This window comes from Dermacentor silvarum, chromosome 7, assembly GCF_013339745.2.
Source record: "Dermacentor silvarum isolate Dsil-2018 chromosome 7, BIME_Dsil_1.4, whole genome shotgun sequence".
NCBI lineage: Eukaryota > Metazoa > Arthropoda > Arachnida > Ixodida > Ixodidae > Dermacentor > Dermacentor silvarum.
Window position 1 is genome coordinate 17,294,540 of NC_051160.1, and position 14,916 is coordinate 17,309,455.

Here is a 14,916-nt window from a genome sequence, read left to right on the forward strand (position 1 = left end):
AGGATTTTGTCTAAATACATCGTTTCATCTAGTTTCATCGTGGACGGACAGGCGATGTCATCGCCGCCACGTCATAAATGAAAAAAAAAATACGGGCGGGCGGGCGAGCGCAGCGTCACCAACTAGCCGTCCAAAGGCCAAAGCCATTAAAGCCGAAGCCGCTGAAATAGCCATTGACGGAAATTCTATGGTAAAGCGCGAAGCGTCTTTTCATGTGTTGTAGGGCGAGTAGTGCCTATGGTGAACGTTATGGGTGAAGTTCGTGCAGTTGCTCCCGAGTTGTCTCAAGAAGAGGCCAATATCTACGATCGTCAGATACGTCTCTGGGGCTTAGAGTCACAGAAACGGTAAGCAACTCTTGCTTGAGTGCATGCCCTGTTTGTTGTGCCGGCTCTCAGTAGACATACCTTCGAGAGTAGCTGCTTTTTGTGTCTCAGTGGTTGTTGCGACGTTTACTTGAGGTGAATTGACAACTTTGGAACCACATGCATTCTCGATTGCAGGTTGCGAGCGGTGAGGATTCTGGTCGCTGGCTTGAACGGCCTCGGAGCAGAAGTGGCGAAAAACTTGGTTTTGGCGGGCATCAAGTCCATAACGCTCCTGGATAGCCAAAATGTAAGTACGGTAACCAGTGCCCCTAACATTTCTTATTTTTTTTATTGCAGAAAAGCGAACTTTTTAATGTAACACTGAGTGAATGATGTTGTGTAGGTTACTGCCGAGGATTTTTCGTCCCAGTTCATGGTCGAAAGAGGAGACGTCGGCAAGAATGTAAGTTTATCTCGTCTTGTTTGTGCACTTGACACATTTGGGGTGTTTATTACGCATCTCTGGAAAAAGATGCACAGTTTCGTTATGGAAAGCGTTCGGTGAGCGTCCTTTGGTGGTCGGACTCTTTTGGTGAAAGAAAGGCTATCATGGTGTAATAGTGCAACTGAACAACCTGCAAGCTGGGACTGGTGGTTACTGTACTGTTATTAATAACGCAACAGAAGAATAGAGCACAATGAGTCTCTTGCACAGTACACTGCAGAAGACAACATGCGGCTTCTTATCACGTTGATGGGTGAGGTATCTGAAATGACTGAAGGAAGAAGATTTCACAATGTCATTGTTATTAGCCAAGTCCACTATAAGTCTTGGAGCACCGTGTGAGTTTAGACTTTCCGGAAAGCACGGCTAATACAGTGTTTAGTCAGGCCAGTTGGGCTTGAAGTTGAAGCCTTCAGGTCAGGCCAGACGATTACAGACACCACATGTGCTAGGCAGTAGTTAAAACACTTCCAAGAATTCCGGCTAGAACTGTGGATGATCTTGGAAGATCATGTACAAGATTGGAGTGTGCCGTACGCCTGCTTAACGAGCCGTGTTGTTGGACAAGTTGGTTCAGTGTACGTTAAAACACTAAAAAATCATGCACAAGAGAGGGAACAGTGCAGATGCTCACTTCAACTTTGTGAAGCTGAAATTTTGGCAGGATGCAACATTCTGATTGAGACTTGAGAAAATGTCACATCTTATGCAAGATGTGTTGTTGAACGAGCTGGTTCATTATATGCCCAATGCATGTCTTGTTAGGACTCAATAGCAATGTTGTATTCTGTCAAAATTTTAACGTTTCGAAGTTGAAATGAGCACCTATGCTGTTGCCTGTCCTGTCCGTGTCTTATTTTAATTTATTTACAATTAAAATTTTTTTTCCTCCTGCGAGATCTCATTTATGTATTATTAACTGAAGTTTGGTTTGCAAAGGCAATCCCTGCAAAAAAAAAAAACGATGGTTTCTTGCGATTCATTGCAGGGATTGCCTTCGCAAACCAAATCTTAATGCCTGTGTTTAGTCGTAGGCCTTGAGCGGAGGACAAGTGCACCAGAGAAATCATTGAAGCCATGGTGATGAGACAGTGATTGCGTCTGCATGCCTTCCCTCTCTTTATCAAGCAAGGAAATTGATTACATTAAAAAAATTCTGCACTTTTAGTGCACATATACGATACGTCTTAATATGCTTTATAATACATTTTATGATACATTATACAATATGTTTTTGTACGACAAATGGCACTACAATGCTTATCAACTGTTGGTTTTGCTTGCATTTCTTGTTTTCCCACATGGCTGGCTGGCACAAAAAGCTTGTGTTCTTTTTCATAACAGTGCAGAAATACAAGAAACATTTTGTGAAATGGTGAAATGTTCCACAGCGCAGCATACATATCGCCTATAAATAACATTCGAGTTTAAATCCCACTAATGTGATACTTCGAGAGAAATTGAATTTTTTTTGCACTTCAGAAAAACACCCAGCACCAAAAGGGTTGAAAGCTCTCTTTTTATTGTGCCCTGTGTTTTGCTGTTCAGAGCTCTTGTTTTTGCAAGCAGCTTGGTAGTGTTGGGCACGGTGCTAAATGGTTTCACATCACATGCTTTTGGCCAAACTTTCCTGCAAACATTTTTTGTTGCAGAGGGCACACAGCTCAAAGGCATACACAAAAAACCTGAACCCTATGGTTGAAGTGGACTCTGAGGATGGCGAGCTGCTGAACAAGGACGACGATTTCTTTCGCAAGTTTGACATTGTGTGCTGCACTGAAAGCCACTCCACAGAAGACCTCATCAAGATTAACACCCAGTGTCGTAACCTTGGCGTCAAGTTTTTCTGTGGCCACGTGTGGGGCTTCTTTGGCTACTTCTTCAGTGACCTCATTCAGCATGCCTATACACAGTGAGTTACCCAGGTTACACAAAATGGCTCCAGTTGAAACACGAAAATAGCCTTGGTTGTATCCAATATTCGTTACAAACTTGCTTTGTTACTTGCTGATATTGATGAGAAAATTTTTAGATTTACCTTGTTATATCGGATAATTAATTATGTCTGTGTTTGTTAAACCGAGGTTCGTCTTTAGTGTTATTCTTGGCTTTGCAGTGATAATTTACAGCTAGGCTGAAGATTTTCCGTGACATATTTTTTCCGACAATCGGGTACTTTTCGCTGTTAAAAATAATAAATCCACTTAATCTACAGATGGAAATGTCAAGAGATATAACTTATGAGTACTGTGATTGGGCTAATTGGTACGGATCCGTAATTTTTGGATTCTTGAGCGCTTATCCTGTGTAGGTTGTCTTTTGTCCCTCTTGCGCGATCCAAAGTTATGTCAAGAGAGCCAGTTGCATAATTTTAAAGCATTAGAGTGTTCATGGTGGTGTGGTAGCGATACACTGCCATAAGGAAGGGGAAAACATTATGAAGGAAATCCGTATGGGTTCATCGGAAGACTTCGCTGTCATAAAAAAAAAAAAAAACTTTGTTGTGGTCCAAAGAGGTGAACCTATGTTCATTGCCTTTCCGGGCAGTCATTATACCATGAGTTAACTAGGAGGCTAGCACAGATGGCAAAGTGAAGCGGAAATAATTGACAACTGGAAGCACAGGGACACTGAAAATGGCAGATCAGTCGTGAACTTTATTCGTTTTGTGAATGATCCGTCACATTTGCAGGTTTCCACAGAAATGATTTGCCATACACAGACGTAAATGGAAGGCATCTGTGTCACGACGCCACACCACCATGAACATTCACCGAATCGCCCAGTTTTCTATTCTAATGCATTATGAGTGTGTTCTTCTGCATTTATTCTTAACAAAATGCAGCTATGAGAACTCGGAAACATTTTGCATGAACGAAAGAAAACTTAAGTTGGGTCCCACTTATTTCTGGGCCTAAGATGTCGTCAACTTCTCTGTGTGATACAGGATATAACATGCATTCTGTGGCTGAAAGGGCAGCATGGGCTTTGTGGTACAGGTTCATTTGTATGCCCAGATATGTTTATGGGTCCTAAGGAATATTTGCTTTTTCAGAGAAGTGCCCAAAGTAGAAAGGGTCGTGGGTCCCAGCCCTGCCAAGAAACCAAGGACGGACGACACAAGCACTGTGATTCCAAAAAGTAAGCAATAATTTCCTTGCTTCTGCTTGTGGGCATCTGTTGTGGCAGCCAGCGACAGTCGATTCATTGTCTCCTTTTCTTTTTTTTTTTTCTATGTTCATGCTAAAAGATCGCACAGACTCCGCGATGAAGAATTGCATTTTCTTTAAAAATTTGATTCTTTATCTGCTGCCGTGAAAGTTTTCGCAGCAGTGAGAACTTTCCCAATGTTGTACTTTTTCTTGCCGAACAGTTTCACACAACAGAGGAATGTGTATTTGAACATGGTACTAGGGCCTGCTCTCAAGTAGTCTCTTCAAAAAGGCCAAAATACTAAAGCTTGTCCATTCACCTCAGGTGATGACGTGTGTACCGCTTTCAAGAGCGCTTCAAGTAAAGGCTGGCAAAGCAAGCACTGGCCTGGACAGGAAGACGTCGCCTCTTTTCTTCGTGCTTCATGGTGAGCCGACATTTAAGGTCATTCACACTTTTCACCCGCTGCGGTAGCTTGGTGGCTATGACATCGTGTTGCTGCAAGAGGTTGCAGGTTCGCTACGAACCTTTTGCGCATACCTCAAGCTATGCTGTACCAACCGGCCCACCATCTGTTCTTTTGAACCTCAGTAATCGGATTGTGGTTTTGGCACGAGACCCTGCAACCTAATTTTAAATAATTTTTTTAAACATTCAAGCCAACTATCAAAATGGGACAAGGAGTAATCTTCGGGTGCACTGTACAGGGGTGGGACTCCTGCGCCAATTGTGCATTTTTGATACCAGACGCAAATTCCTGCCCCAAACACAGAAAATTGACCGAAATTGCACCACGCTGCACCAGAACGGCTTCGGCAGTGGCCACGAACAGCGAGCCGATTCATTCTCCGAAAAAGAGTGCAGCCATTCACATTGCGCACAACACAGTGACGGCACCTCTCGCAGAGTTTCTCGTAATTTTCGCGCTTGTAACACTGGACTTTTCAGTGCTTCCGGCAAGTGGCAGGTGCGCGCGCGGCCACTGCCAGCTGTTGTCGCTGCTGTCGGAACGGCTAGGGCGGCTGTGTTTAGCATAGAGTTACTATAACCAACTCTAGAGGAAAAGCTGCCCATAGCGCCCATGTATTGAAATCGGGAACCGCAAGGGCGCTGCCATGTTGCTACCCTATGCAGGACTGCAGGCGGAGACGGCGAATGCGATTCAGACGAGGCACGCGATCAACGCATTCCAGAGCCTCCGTCAGTATGGTAGCGCCATCTAGTTAAGGCGCCTGCAAACGCAACCTTTTAGACACCGTAAATTTTACATCGCAATTTTCTAAATAGCCATCCGATCTTTCTGAAAAATGTCCGGAATTAACTTCAAATGTTGTCCGTGCCTACGTGCTACGTGTAAGTGCTTGCTTTTGCATAATATGTTGAATTTTTAGGGCTACAAAAATGAGTCGTAGCAACATGGCGGCGCCTATGTGGTTCCCACTTTTTTTCGACCAGCTTTTCCTCTAGAGTTAGTATACTAACTCTATGGTGTTTAGAGTGTACTAGAATACGGTTTAGTGGGCCGAGCGGCGCAGCACTCCCTAGCTGAGGTGCAAAACAACAAAAAGTAGGCTGAGAGCGCTGCGAGCGAACTAGATATTTCGGAGGCACGTGCTGCAGCGGGTGAAGCGGGGCGGCGTCTGTGTCCCCAAGGCCGGTATAACATAAAACTATTCCAATCTGTTTTTATCCTCATATGGGCGAGGCGGGAGCCATTTTCACCTATCACGAAGGGCTAATGGCGGATTTGGAATAAAACGTCGCTGTATCGCCCGAAAGGCAAAGCATCGATTGCGATAGCAAATTAGTAGACAGCTATAAGAAGCAAGAATAGTAGTTTTGTCAGCCGTATAAACTTGTAAACATGTGTCACTCACTAAATTAACAAGCATGATGTTACTGTGTGCACAAGCAAACATGTACACCTCACTCAGTTTACCGCAGAAACTCGCTGGCAAAACGCTGGAGTGAGCAAGCGCGGCAGCAGCAGCGAACGAATTCACCTTTGTGCTGCCTCGCTTCAACGCGAACTAAGCGGCAAAAAACAGCGGACACGAAGCTATCAGAACTCGCACTATGTCCATATCGCAGATCGCTTTCAAGACAGGGCCCGCGCGGCCGCGCCATACGCAGCAACGGTCGCAGTAGAACGTCGCCGCTGTCCTCTCTCGCGTGAAAGATTGAGCCGCCCTCGTCGGCGTCGGCTCGCCCTCACGCTTTCACTCGCACCTACTGTATATAGCGCGCGGCAATGTTATTATCGCTCCTGGACTTTGTATGGAACATCATGGCGACGCCAGAAATGCGCCTGGAGTGTCCATATAATTGCTATCGGAACAAAAACAGATTGGAATAGTTTTACATTATACCAGCCCAGGCTTGATAGCGGCTCTCTTGGTCTGCGGTGACTTATGGTGAAACAGAAATTATGTTACAGCGTCGATTGGACTGCATAATTTGAGAACCTTTTCTGCTATCGTCATGAGCGTAGGCACGGAAATATATAGTTTGATCGTTTTGCAACTGATGTTTCCGGCTTTACAGGAAAGCATGCGCCGAGCCGCCACTCGACCCACTCTTCCATATTCTAGTACGCTATAGCTACGAAGTGCGCGTCCACTACGAGCTTCCTGTTAATTCTGTGTTTCGTCGTGGTTTAGAAGTGCGCTGCTGTATTCCATTATTCTACCAAAATTCAGATTGGCCTGCTTCAAACTGCTCGCATCAAATTGAAATTTTATCTGCTCCAAATTGCTCCAAAATGAAATTTAGTCTGCTCCAAGCTGCTCCAAAATGCTACTTTGTCTGCTCCAAACTGCTCCAAAACGCATTTTGACCTGCTCCAGAAATTGCGCCAAAATGACTTTGGCACAGTCCCACCCCTGACTATACATTCTTTAACAGTGCAAATACAGAAAGACGACAAAGAACACAACACGTACGTGCCACTGCCAACAGTTGGCAGCAGTGCTTGTGTGCATTGTGTTCTCTTCATGGTGCCTGTTTTCACACATTAAAAGCACACATATACATGCCAACATGCCCAGCAACAAATCCTGTTGAACTGTATCTCCTGGTGCATTTTATTTTTTCGGTTGCAAAATCGGGAATTTTCACAGCAGCAGGAAGCTTTTTTGTAATTTTTGTTTTCTTTGCAATCTTCTCACTACCTTTTCTCGGATTCGGCACATTTGATTTTGACAATGTGTTGTTTAAAGGTTGAAAGATGTCTGAGTGAAAGATTTCTGACTGTAGAAGAATGTGAACAATTCTTTGCTCGTATAGTCGTACATATTGAACCCACATATAACGAATTATTGTGCACAGTGGAACCTCGATTATGGTCATGCAATGACCCACATATTACGACAGATTGATTTGGTCTCGGCATAATGCCCATAGAAAGAAATAATGCATTAAAGACCTCGATTACACGATGCAATTTTACGCTGACCCCGCCTTGTACGATGCCTCTCTCGGTACCGTCCGAGAGGGGGGGGGGGAAATAATAAAATAAAGAGAAAAAAAAAACCCTAAGCATACGCAGGCTGGCGTGTGAGCACACTGCAGCCGGCTGATAATGGGTGTGCAATATCGTATTTCCCTGAATGTACCGTGACTGCGATTGTAACGCGAGGAGCGACTTTCCAGTCACACGAAATAATAAAAATAAAACTAACGTGAGGTGAACGGAAAATGAAATGGTACCTCTAATCATCGTCTGGTTGAAATTAATCAGGAGTCCGCCACTACGGGGTGCCTCATAATCAGATGGTGCTTTTGGCACGTAAAACCCCATAATCTAGTTTTAAAATTTTTTTTAGGAGAAGATTGAGCTTTCCTTGGGCGGCGGTAGTAGATCACTTTCGTAGATAGCTTCACTTTCGCGAAATTTCGCGTGACTCGGCACCGAAAGTGTTTCCACCAAATGTTTCTGGTGCTGTCCTAAACGCGCTATCGGCCATATACTTCGAGGGGATGGTGCCAAAATGAGCCAAGTCTCGCGAAAGAGAAACTATCTCCAGAAGTGATTGCCCGAGAATCAAGTCATCTTCCGTGCCGTCAAGCTTGTTTGAGATTGAAGTACTTAAAGACCGCACAAACATTTCACTTGGGGTCAGTACCAGGCCACTACAAGTTCCACAGAATCTTTCCGACTGGTCTCGCATTTCAAGAGGGCCTGCCGCTGGTCCCGCCATCCGCATATTGTCAACTCGTTGACGTCGAGACACCCAGCTGCGGCGGACTTTCCCAACTCCTTGGCCAACAAAATTGCATCGTCTCTCGAAGCGGCCGTCATACCGAACGCGCTGCGGCGCCGTAACGTTGCGAATGAACGGTGTCGAACCGCAAAAGGCCGTAAGGTATTGTGGCATCGTAACCAGTCACAAGCATAGTGTAAACAGCGTCGATTCCAATCAAAAACAAGTTCCGACTTCAGTCGACTTGTCTATGGATTGGATCAAGACGTAAAGTTACAGGTTGCCAACGTAGCGCTAGAAATCGCGGGATTTAGAGATTTGTTGGAAATGGACAATTTTGTCGTTATTCGAATGCAACGTGAGGGTCAAGTTCAAGCAACGAAAATCACGAAAGATATGCACGTTACAATCAATAAATACGGTAATCTTTTATAATTTGACCTACCTTCCTTGGAGCAGTGCAGGTTCGTGTCGTGGGTTTATTCAGGTGGTCTGTACCTGTTTTTTGGGCAAGACTGAGTGTCACTGCCTATATTCTTAGTTTTTCGATTATACGACACCCGGATTACATGACGTTTTTGCATGGTCCCCTGAAAGTCGTATAATCGGATTTCCACTGTATAATGAACAGCAATAAAATGCCCTTGAAAATTTTTGTATTAGGTTTTTATTTTATATATCGAATTACCTATAATATTGAAATGCGAGACCCTCTTGACATGCGAGACCAGTCGGAAAGGCTCTGTGGAACACGTAGTGGCTGGTACTGACCCCAAATGAAATGTTTGTGTGGTCTTCCTTTCAGATTCGTAATATCCGGGTTTGACTTTAGTTAGAAGTAGGATTGCATGCATCATGTGCCTCTTTGCATAGTATTTAATTGAAGGGTTTCAGCAAGGCTTCACTTAAATTAGATCACAACAACTGCAATGTATCTGCCACATTCTTTGTGTTTCCCTTCTTGCCTTCAGTTCTTCTGCGTTTCTACGACAAGCACCGGGTCGACCCCTGGAGTCAGACAGAGAAGAAATGGTGAACCTAAGGGACCAAGTGGCAGCAGACCTGGCTGTAGACAAGGAGCGCATCCCGGAGCGACTTTTCAAGTGAGTTCTCTTCTTTTCTCGATTACCTAGCTAGTGGTGCCTTGAGTTGCTAGTGCCCGTCGAAGGAAACTGAGCACATCTTTTCCTTAAGAGGAACGTTATTTCTTCGTCGGCTGGTGTTTGTGCGACCACTACTCGCAGAAATGATCAGTCAGGTGCCTGCCATGCTGATGGTCAGTTACGAATGGCACTTGCATAACAATGAGAAGGCGAATTGAGGGGCTTGATTTAGTCCTGTAACAGCCTCACATGTTGACCTACTGGGATAGCCGAGTTGCTGTGGCATTGTACTGCTAAGCTTGAGGTCGCGGGGTTGATTCCGGCTCCGGCGGCCGAATTTCAAGGGCACAAGTAAGTAAAAAAAAAAAAAAGCAGGAATGTTTGTGTACTTAGATTTAGGCGCACGTTAAGAACTCTAGGTGTTCAAAACTTCTTAGGAGTCCCCCCCCATGGCCTCATTATCAGATCGTGATTATGGCCTGTAAAACCTCGGAATAAATTTTTTTTGACAACCACATCAAGCCCCGACAGACAATGCGGCTTAGGAAAACATAAAAAATGAAATATATTATTATTGTGCCGTTATAAAAATTGAAGAGCAACATTAAGTTAGCGATAATCCTATTATTTTTTAACAAAGGAAAAGGCAAATGAAAGCATATAAAAGGACAACTTACCACCTGTGGGAGCTAAACTTGCTCCCTCTGCGTGACATTCTCAGTGATCTATACCAACTTAGCTGCTGCAATGGCTGTCCCTTCGTCCACTCTCTTACGTATTAACATCCATGTAGTCTAACCTAGCCCTAGGATTGTTAGTCTGCACTGCTTGAGGTCATGTGTTGTCATTGAACAGTCATTAAAGGAGCACTGGCAGAAATTCTGTGCCTTTTTGCTTTATTATATAGCTGTCGATCCCATAATGTCAGTATGGTTCCAGAATTCCTTGACTGCGCAACAAATAATTATATCCTCTGTGAACAGCTCAAGACACATGCCAAGTGTAGCGCACGCTGTGAAAAAGAGATTTGGAAAGGGGGGGGGGGGAAATGAAAGAAAGGAAAAACACATATGGAATAGATTCTTCTCGTGATTGTAAAATTTTCAATGGCCCAGAGAGCTAGGTAATACAACATTTTTCTCGGACCAACAATGACTGTATGCTCTTTTTTTTCTTCTTTCTTTAATTTGTGCCCAGTGCTATTTGCAAGGAAATGTGTGCCACAAGTGCTGTTGTTGGAGGTGTCTTGGCTCAGGACATTATCAAGGTGGGTAGTTGGTTGCCACATATATAGCGTTTAATTTCTGCAGTGGAGAGAATGGTGTCCACTTTTTTTAAATACAGAAAAAAATGTGGGTAGGTGTCATTAAATGCAATGTTAGAACAAAGGAAACTGCGAGCCCTCGTTGCAACAAAATTGTTCTATTGTAATTATCATATTAGCCGAAGTTTTTAGTGGTTCCTATTGCAATGGGGGGCCTGCATTTTACACAGCGTTATTTTTGACTGAGAGTGAGTGACGCCACACTTAGTGTTGGGTTAGAAACAGGAAATCCACAAATAGGGCCTAATGAATCACAAATATCCCCTTCAAGCACTAATTTATTATGTCGATTGAAAGTTTAATTTCGCCACATTTCTTTCATCTTCAAAATCGTAAGACGTGTACAGCTGCCGAATAGATTAAGAATTTTCAATTGTTCAGTGATTTTTGTCGCATTCACAGAATGTAGACTCTATGTGACAACGCTCTACAAGAACGCCAGATATGAAAACATTAACTATTTCATCTCTAGCATACTTGTAAAGCACCTGTTCAGCCACTTGAAGAACATGCCTGATGTAAAACATTGTCAAGAAACAATAAAAGAAGGCAACCTGCTACTACATGAAATACTGGCACTGAGAGCAAAAAAGTCAGCCATTTACATTCTAAATTGTTTACTAAAACACTTTGAACACATTACCATATTTTTCTATTATAAGGTGGTCACGGTTATAAGGCGAGGGTGCAGTTGGTGGACCCAAGAGAAAACAACTGAAGTATGTACACTAATAAAAAAAATTGACCGCCATCCCGCCCTGCGAACGTGAATGTCCAGCGAAGCTGTATCAAACACCACACATGGTCGAGCATTGTATTGACGCTGTTCTTCTGGTGCCTTTAATTTTCATGGTCTACCCATGGCAGTCTTCGAATGGCCGGAATGAGTTGCTCGACGGGTCTCCCTTTTATATATAAAAGCGTGGGGACTTCACTAAGTATATATGTATATATATATATATATTAATGTGTGTGTGCTGTATGCCTGATTCGAAACAAAGATATGCCGTGTGCCTTCAATTGTTAACCTGGCGTTTTGTGTTTATGCCACAAAATTTTCCGACCAACGAGAGGTATACAGCTTCGCTGTAAAAGAAAGGCACTATAGAGTAGCAGACGGATTATTCAGCTTCAGCAGGGGATTGCATGGAATACTAAATTACTAACACAGCTAAAACATGAAATGGCAACCATAAAATAGTAGGCGGGAGGGAGCTTCAACACGCAGAGTGCAGATTGTATACGAAAATGTAACTAGACAATGCTTTGTACAATCTGGCTGCTTTTAAAAGTCCGTTTTCATTTCCAGGTGGCCTCGTGCAAGGATGCACCACTGAAAAACTTTTTCCTTTTTGATGGCTTTGAATGCTGTGGTCTCCAAGAGAACATTGGCCGGTGACTGGATACTCTGCTCATCAGCAGTGCACCAACCATCATCGCACATAACGTGCCAGGGCAACCAGGGCATCACACATAATTTAGACTGGGCAACCTTTTTGTGTTTCGCTTAATGCATTTTTGCTCTCTGCAGCTCATCTTTATTGTCGAGGCTGGCAACAAGCTCAAGCAGACAATGCAAGCCCAAGACGAAAATATACATTAAGCCTAATTTTATAAGTAAGTCGTATACAACCTAAATGGAATAGAACATAGATACAGAGGCAGAAAAAGATTATTTGCATCTGTGTACAAATCGCTTCTAAGTACACCTATATGGAGTAGGGAAGATGAATAAAACGCAGAAAAACACGCATGTCGGAACTGAAAAAAAAAAAAAATGCTGCCACAGTGTTCTGGTGGTTGTACACCTGTCTTTTCTACCAAAAGCAGCTCGAGGTTCTTTTGTGCAGCTCCACCAAATGTTTGTGTAGATCGCCTCGGTGCTCTCTTCTATTAGAAGTAAGGTTGAGATAGGGCGGGGGAAGAGGTTACTGTCTCTGTGTATTTACTGCAGTTTATTGATTTTTACCATTCCATATTGATTTAATTAGCCATAATCTGTACACAGATGTAAATACTCTTTTTTTCACCTAAATTATCTTCTCTTCCTGCCCTTCTATGTATTCGCCATTTCCCTCGCCTCTGCTGGTGTCTTTTCAGGTTTCAACCTTTTTAGTTATACAGCTACAGTGTGGCCAGTACGAATTCCTTCCTTCCCCCTTTAATTTTATATTTACTGAATAAACCAGCAGTTACTATTACTAATTACTTTTCCATAATACTAACTGCACCTTTCAGTGTGGGCATGCATTTCGATGTGACAGGTCTGCGATGCTCTGCTACCTTGTTGTGTATGTAAGCAATGTTAGTTCTTAGTATGTTGGGTGCCTCATGGGTGAGGCATCAAGGAGCATCACCATGTGGAAGATGTGTGCTTTAATGCCCAATATTTGTGCTTTTTCGATGAATTGTACACGATGTATCATTATTACAGCACCCATCATCACCATGGTAACAACATTTTATTGGATGCATTCTTCCTATTCTTCCATGGTAACTTCTGAATAGGAATTTCACTTCAGTGGTTTTGAAGTTTTCGTTGTTTCTGCTTAGTGTGTTGCATCGATGGAAGTAAAATTTGCACATCATTTTGATTTTGTAGCTGTATGAAATAGTGGAACTTTCATCGACTCCAGCTTCCACTGACTCAGCTCCACTGTGTCGACCGTTCTTTAAAACTGTGTTCCGCTCGTGTGCAGTACAGTGCACAGGTGATCTTTCCGGTAATAAATTCATACAAAAGAAGCAAAACAGTTCACACATGTGTAGTCAGTCCATTCATGCCATATTACTAAAAGTATATTGGTCGAGACACTTTTTTTACTTAAGCTCCTTCGATATTTTTTATTGCGAAAGCAGTTGTGTGGGCACTCCAAGCCCATTTCTGCCGTATTCGTCGCCGTGAGGTTCCGTATAAAGTCCAAGGGCAATAAAATGGTCGCCGCAACATCTGCCGTAAAGTAATAAATAAAGAAAAGGTAATTAGAGTAAATATGTTAAATATTCAATTAAGCACTATGTCCGGTACCAGCGAATCGTCAAGGACTGTGTCTAGGAGCCAACAGGAATGACAATGACGTGATGACGACATTACTTTCAGTATGATCCAGGTGCTAGTCGGCAGGACATCAGCCAGCAACAGAGAAAAAGTCGAAAGAAAGGGCAAGGAAAGTGTCCCTTTAATATTTAGGCGATTCGGCTGTCTATCTGCAGCAGGGTGTTCGTTCTGACACCCTGCTCCGACACCAAGAATGAAAAAGAAAAAAAAATTCTCTGTAACGGTTCATAACGGTTTTGGTTCGCATGCAAAACTTTTCAAGCAAAGTAACAATAAAAACATGGTGTTTATTTTTCTCAATAATTTGAGAATAGCTTTCTCAATATTTATGTTTCTCAATATATTTCTTCAATATTTTTCTCTCACAATTTGTCTATGCGCGCTCCAACCGTTTTGCGCATGGTTTGATACGGTTGCGTGAATGTGATGCAGCTGACGACGAGGGCTTGCACTAAATCTCGTCCTCAGTGAAGCCGTGCTTTCTTCGCGCTATTCGGGTTATTATGAATTCTGAGATCATGCTTAGTGCCTCAGTCAAGGCAGTGAGCATGATCTTGGAAGCAGCACGTCATCGAGTGTACTCACCGAAATGCAAGACCATTGTTCCGATAAAACGAACGTAAAGGAACATTAAACGAACAATAAAGCTTTTGTAACGAAGCATTGTAACTGTAGAAAACGAAACGATAAGCTCTTCAGCGCGCAAGCCCTGGGTTTTCTGATACGATGCCGATCTGCTAGTGCACCAAGCGGCAGGCGTAGATTAGTGAAGCGCTCGACCAACTATCGCTCACATTATCCCTGCCTGAGATACGCGCTAATTCTCACGTTGCCTGACGTCGGTTGTTGCAAATTGCTGACTTTCCCCTTGAACCGAAAAACAATAAAAAATATTTCGGTTTCACTCCGGAACAAAATAATAAATAACATTTCGGTTACGTTTTCGTTCCGGTCAAAAATATCGTTCTTTTTCGTTTTCTGTTTTCGTTCCGTTCCGACACACTGATATTCTGCAGGGCCAAGAACAATGCTTACGGCGCAATGTGTAGTGTTTGCAGTCTCAGTCACGTGATGCATTTCCGCCGTCTGCCTGACTTCATGCGCGTTTCATGTGACCTTCCTCTGTTCGTTTGTGCCCTGTCTCTGTGTATTTTCGTGACATTTATTTACGTTTGAGTGTGTTTTCAGTGTGCGACCTTTACTTGTGAGCTGTCTGTATAGCGCTTTTGTAAACCGCACATTTATCACGAGCATTTTATGTGA

The 14,916-nt window shown here is 43.2% G+C and overlaps 1 protein-coding gene across 1 annotated transcript; it reads left to right on the forward strand.

The window, feature by feature from the left end:
• The first annotated feature begins 147 nt into the window (after positions 1 to 147).
• LOC119457633 (SUMO-activating enzyme subunit 1-like) lies at positions 148 to 13,193 on the forward strand. Its single transcript, XM_049670928.1, is given in 9 exon segments — positions 148 to 347; positions 504 to 615; positions 712 to 771; positions 2,466 to 2,725; positions 4,245 to 4,393; positions 9,140 to 9,165; positions 9,168 to 9,271; positions 10,469 to 10,538; positions 11,905 to 13,193. Coding segments are annotated over 9 exon segments (981 nt in total). The 5' UTR covers positions 148 to 237; the 3' UTR covers positions 11,995 to 13,193.
• Positions 13,194 to 14,916: the final 1,723 nt, after the last annotated feature.